The sequence below is a fragment of the Oncorhynchus mykiss genome, chromosome 23, assembly GCF_057628025.1.
Source record: "Oncorhynchus mykiss isolate SJ-2025 chromosome 23, ASM5762802v1, whole genome shotgun sequence".
Taxonomy (NCBI): domain Eukaryota; kingdom Metazoa; phylum Chordata; class Actinopteri; order Salmoniformes; family Salmonidae; genus Oncorhynchus; species Oncorhynchus mykiss.
Genome location: NC_143044.1, coordinates 16215745 through 16221744, shown reverse-complemented (window position 1 = coordinate 16221744; position 6000 = coordinate 16215745). Strand labels below are relative to the sequence as shown.

General features: G+C 41.1%; 1 protein-coding gene across 2 annotated transcripts in view; it reads right to left on the bottom strand.

Moving 5' to 3' along the window:
* Positions 1 to 2122: 2122 nt before the first annotated feature.
* Positions 2123 to 6000, bottom strand: part of adam12b (ADAM metallopeptidase domain 12b) — a 158842-nt gene continuing 154964 nt past the window's right edge. For both annotated transcript variants that reach the window (XM_021580539.3, XM_021580540.3), the window contains exons 22-23: positions 5362 to 5531; positions 2123 to 5261 (exon numbers count right to left, since the gene is read on the bottom strand). In XM_021580539.3, the coding sequence (XP_021436214.3) occupies positions 5207 to 5261; positions 5362 to 5531 (225 nt within the window). In that variant the 3' untranslated portion in view covers positions 2123 to 5206. The remainder of the gene's footprint in view (positions 5262 to 5361; positions 5532 to 6000) is intronic.

Below are 6000 nucleotides of genomic sequence, written 5' to 3'. Positions count from 1 at the left end.
TTGTGGTAAAAATGATGTGTGTCAAAAGAAGTGCGAAATAAAAGTACAAATCTCGGAGCATCGTAGCACCTTTATGTGCAAAAACTCTGCGTACCCAGTTGCAGACCACTTTTTGGAAGCAAACCACAAACCACTCTAGGAGAGGGGGTGACCTTGACAATTTAATTTAAAGACCCTTGCTCCCTTCGGTCTCAATGTGGACTTTGATATGAAGTCATTCTTGTGATTATTATGATTTTGGTATTCCTTGTAAATGTTTGTAGGCCTAGTATGTAGCCTAATTGTATCTATGGATTGTATGCTATCCATTCATGTTTTTTACATGTTCTATTTATATCTGTAAATCAACCAATGATATCAAGCCACCCCAGCCATGATTACAGACACCTGTGTGTGTGTCCTTGAAACTATATAAACTAGTGACCCGCAAGCTTTGTCATTATACCCTTATGAAGACAGCTTGTCTGTCAAAACGTGGGTTATTAGTTTATACAATTATTGCATCTGAGCTCCTAGAGTGTGCGGCTCTCCTTTTCAATCAATTGAATTTACCACAGGTGGACTCCAATCAAGTTGTAGAAACATCTCAAGGATGATCACTGGAAACAGGATGCACCTGACCTCATTTTTGAGGCTCATAGCAAAGGGTCTGAATACTTATGTGAATAAAGTATTTCTGTTTTTTCCTCCTCTCTTTCATGTTGACGAAACAGTTTATCACTGTCATACAGTACACACTTTTATTTTTTGTTGTCTGGCTGAAATACTTTCATTAATGGGCAGCGTTATCTAGTTAACATTAGCCTTCTACATCTAGCTGCATGCTGAACTTCCATCCTCTCAGGCCAGGGTCACAATGTATGAATTAATGGTTGGATCAGAATCGCCGTTATAATCATTGGCCAGTACGGCTGACAGAGGACACCTTGCTGTCATGGCCTACATGATTCAGGATGGCTGGGAGGTGAGATTGGTTTCAGCATTTACGAGCTACACTCTATTCTCTACAGTGAATGTAAAGTGCACTACTTTTAACCAGAGCCTTAGTTTAACTATCCAAAAGGAAAACTAAAGGAAGTGAGTTATAATTTTGAGACTAAAATCACGTTGATTGTTGTCTCAGTTGGATGTTAGAGACAATGTGTCCCCCTGACTGGACTCCTTTGATGAGGGTGTCAGCAGTCAGTGGAACCCAGCGGTGGCCTCTCTCCTCATCAGAGCCGGGGCTGATGTCAACACCAGGACAAGGATGGGAAGACGCCACTTATGGTACACTCCAAACACTTCTTCACAAACTTCTGTTGTGCCACAAAAGAGGTTACTCATGGTGCAAACTCATCGAGATACAACAACGTTGTCTGCTAGGTGGCAGTGTTGAACCCCCACGAGTTGCTGGTGCAGTTGTTGTTGGACAGGGCCGACCACGATGTGAAGAACGAGGTAATGACAAATAACAGCATGGGTTCTGTTTCGATTAGAGCAATTGAAATCATTCTGGAATTGACTGATATTTTTGTCTTTGCAGTTTGGGCCAGGGGCAGCTGAAATAGCAAAGGCCTTTGGGAGAGAGGTAATGCTTTCTCCATAAACATTACGGTTGCGTTGTACAGTATGTTACTGTTATAGTGAATATATGAGCAAGTGTTGTTTATTATTTTTCCCCTACAGAATTTCATCAGTTTCTTAGAAGGACAGAAGAGTATCGTCAGAGATGGTACAGTCCATTAGTAAAGGGCTTAGGTGGACAGCGTAATTTTTCCCCCTAATTTCTAAAAGCTTTATTATCGTTGCTTATTTTTTTTTAACACATTGTATGTATGTATCTAAACCTGCATTTTTACCTGGATATTTGTTTTGCGTAACAAAAGTTTTAACCGTGTGAGATTTTTATGGATAAATGAAATAATAAACCATCAAGAATAACCTCAAGACACAAAGGATTGACTTGGTTTCGCTTTACTGTACAGATGTCTGATGAAACCTCATCCTACGAGAGGGAGACACATTTCACATTGCTGTGCCAATGAGTCATGTAATATTATTTGGAATAATGTGTTTGTGTCAAGTCTTCTGCCTACATTCGCCTGGACAGTCAGCAAAATAAACGCATTTAAATCAAATGAACAGCATAAGAGAAATATCATTTATTTGGCTCTGCAATAATGTTCAAGTACTCCAACTGCTCCAGAATCCAATCTTTTACCATAATCCTCATTCCAAATGGAGTTCAATAAAAAAAAAACCACATGTTTTATTGAACAGGAGAAGCCATCACTTTGTGGTTCTCACTGCTCTTGTAAAATAAAATACTGATTGCTGACAGACACTATATTTACACTAACTGTACAATGGCTTTTAACTTGAAAATGTAAGAGTGAAACAAAAAATACAGTACATTTGTAGAAAGCAACTTTTACAAGTGAATAGACCTGAAGATCTGACAAATGCTGACATCAGATAGCAGTTGATCTAAATCTGTAAAAAAGGAACATAGACAGTGATGACTAAAAGTGTAAATGCAACTACACAATGCAAGTCTGATGAGTAGCGAGTAGTGCATTCCACACTATTGAGCGACAAGACATACACTGCATTATGAGTACACACACATGCATCCATTTAATTAAAGCACAACAGTATATTGGTGATCACGATACATTGCAGACCAGGTTTGATATGTTGTTTTACAACCTACAATAATGCAACATGTGCCCCTGTTTGGTGCTGTACTGAATACTTTTTAATGTAAAATATCCCCCCTGTTGAAACAACCTTACAAAGTAGTTATGAGAGTGAGGTCATAACTTCATATGGTAAGCTTGCTGTTAACATACACACACGCAGGCATGCACGCACACACACACACCCCGTGCCATGCCAGAGGACTGAGCAGTATGATAAACACTCTTACTCAGCACCCATCAGAGCTATATTTAATGAACCATATTGTGGCCAAGACATTATGTACCCACAGTCTCTACTTTAATTTGGACAACATTTTAATGTATTGAAAATCAATTGTGTCACTTAGTCCGCAAATTAAAATAAAGTAAAGTTTAAAGGGAAAAGAACAGGACATTAAGTACAGCTATTGGATGTATTTGCTGTAAGACTAATGTTTCAAAGGACAAATTCAACTTAATTGGAATTGTCTTGAAAACCTCAAGGAGAGTTATGTGCCAATGTGTGAGACCGAGCTCCAATAGTAAATGAATAATGATAACCATGAGGTCAAGTACCGGCAATTACCTCGTAAAGTAAACCACTTTGGCATACTTTTGTCTGAGTAAACTTTGAAAAGATAAAAATGAATAAAACATTGGACACCATCTAAGTGGGGTTTGGACTCTTCACAACACTGAAGTCATCTTGACACCACAGCATCAAGTGAGTTGAAGTGTAGCACGCTCCTCCACCAGCCGTTATATTGCATTATTTGGTGTTGCTGTGATTCTCTGGAACCCAGCAGTGTCAGCTCATTTTAGACTCTCCTGGCCCCGCTGGGAGCATTACGTATTGCACAACTGCCAGCAAATACTCCAAACTGTGTGTAAGAGAGTTGAGTATTTATGAAAGCGGTGACTACAGCATATCCTTCAAGTCTGTGGTCACAACATGAACTATTAAGGGCATGTAAGAGCCCAAAATCATTTGTAAGTTTGTAAACGTGTTCAAGTTCGCCAGCGGAGAAAAACTTCAAGGTCAGAGATACTTTTCTCTGTGGTACTGTAGTTATATACTTGGGTCCAATACCCTGTCAATTAACTCATATTACGGAGCATATGAATAAAGATCATGTATGTGTCTCCTGACACCTCCTGTCTCAGCCTCCAGTATTTATGCTGCAGTAGTTTATGTGTCAGGGGGCTAGGGTCAGTTTGTTATATCTGGAGTACTTCTCCTGTTTTATCCGGTGTCCTGTGTCAATTTAAATATGCTCTCTCTAATTCTCTCTTTCTCTCTTTCTTTCTCTCTCTCAGAGGACCTGAGCCCTAGGACCATGCCTCAGGACTACCTGGCATGATGACTCCTTGCTGTCCCCAGTCCACCTGGCCATGCTGCTACTCCAGTTTCAACTGTTCTGGCTGCGGCTATGGAACCCTGACCTGTTCACCGGACGTGTCCCAGACTACCTGTCCCAGACCTGCTGTTTTCAACTCTCTAGAGACAGCAGGAGCGGTAGAGATACTCTGAATGATTGGCTATGAAAAGCCAACTGACATTTACTCCTGAGGTGCTGCATCCTCGACAACTACTGTGATTATTATTATTTGACCATGCTGGTCATTTATGAACATTTGAACATCTTGGCCATGTTCTGTTATAATCTCCACCCGGCACAGCCAGGACTGGCCACCCCTCATAGCCTGGTTCCTCTCTAGGTTTCTTCCTAGGTTTTGGCCTTTCATGTGAGTTTTTCCTAGCCACTGTGCTTCTACACCTGCATTGCTTGCTGTTTGGGGTTTTAGGCTGGGTTTCTGTACAGCACTTTGAGATATCAGCTGATGTAAGAAAGGCTATATAAATACATTTGATTTAATTTGATATGTAGACCATGTATGAATGCAAAGATCGAACAATAATTCAACATGTTAATTCTCAAGTACGTGTCCATTCTGAACAATTCCCTTGCTTTTGCACCGAATTTGATTATTTGAAACCAGTGGAGGCTGCTGAGGAGAGGACGGCTCATAATAATGGCTGGAACACAACAAATGGAATGGCATTAAACACATGGAAACCATGTGTTTGATGTATTTGATACCATTCTACTTAATCTGCTCCAGCCATTACCACAAGCCCGTCCTGCTCAATTAAGGTGCCACCAACCAACCACCTGTGGTCGAAACACACCGCAATTGACATCTCCAACATGTCAGTTCGACACTGTTGCAGATTATGAAGTGAGTGGATGCCTTGGAATGCGAAAGCAGTTCTTATTAACGACAAACTGAACATAACCTCCCAGTCCCTAACACTGCTGCTTAGTGAGTTACAAGGTGTAGACATTAAATAGTTCATTTGTACCTGAGCGAGGACAACAAAAGCACCTTTCAGAGGCATAGCACCAATGTTTGAAGTCAGTCCCCTTTTCCTAAAACTCTGAGACCCTTTCAAAGTTGCAAAGGTCTGGTAGAGTCTTGTAGTGCAAATATGGGTCTCCATCCATAGAGCACCCCACTATTCCATCTCCATTTCTTTGTGATCAGCGGTCAAAATGATGAGTCTTAGGCAGTCTCTGGGATTGTATGGGTGCAGGTCTGAAAAGGGAGAAAAACATTTATTTTATTTTCATACATTTTTCATTCATACAGTATATAGCTATAAACTTTTTGCCAGCCATCCCACCGTAGCACAGACCTGTTTGGTTGTGGAATGGTGAGTAGGGTCCTGGGCACGGTGGGGATGGGGATAGGGATGGGTCCAGGGAGGCGGACCCCCACCACCGAGGTGCTGCTTTCTACCCAAACACGCCTGTCCAGAGGGTCTGCAGGCAGGGGCTTCTGGGGCGGACTGGGCTTCTCACGGTCCTAGGAACGACAAACCAGAAGTTGAAGAGTAGTGTTGGCACAGAAACCTCACTAGAGGGCACTGTGTTATAGAGTGTCACCAGAATAATGTATCTGTCTGTTCTGTAGCCACCACCTCCATAGCAACTCTCTCTGGAAGGTTATCTAAATGAGGTGCCATCATGTGTTACTAATCTAAAATGGGGAGGGCGAGGTAATGGCAAACATCTGCTAGCAGCATCCCAGCTGCTCTGCACAGTTTGTAGGAGGAAAGGAACAAACCTTGAGCAAAACTCAATAATAAGTGCCAAGTTACAGCAAACACCAAATTCAAAGGATTTAGAGAACAGAATGAAGTGTTAAAGGCAATTCTACAATAACAGAATGAGGCCAAGACTCCAATATTTCACTTTAAAATGTAAAAAAAAAACTATGATTGCAAAGTTAAACAAACCATACAACTGTATGCACAAGGACAACTTTGAAGAAT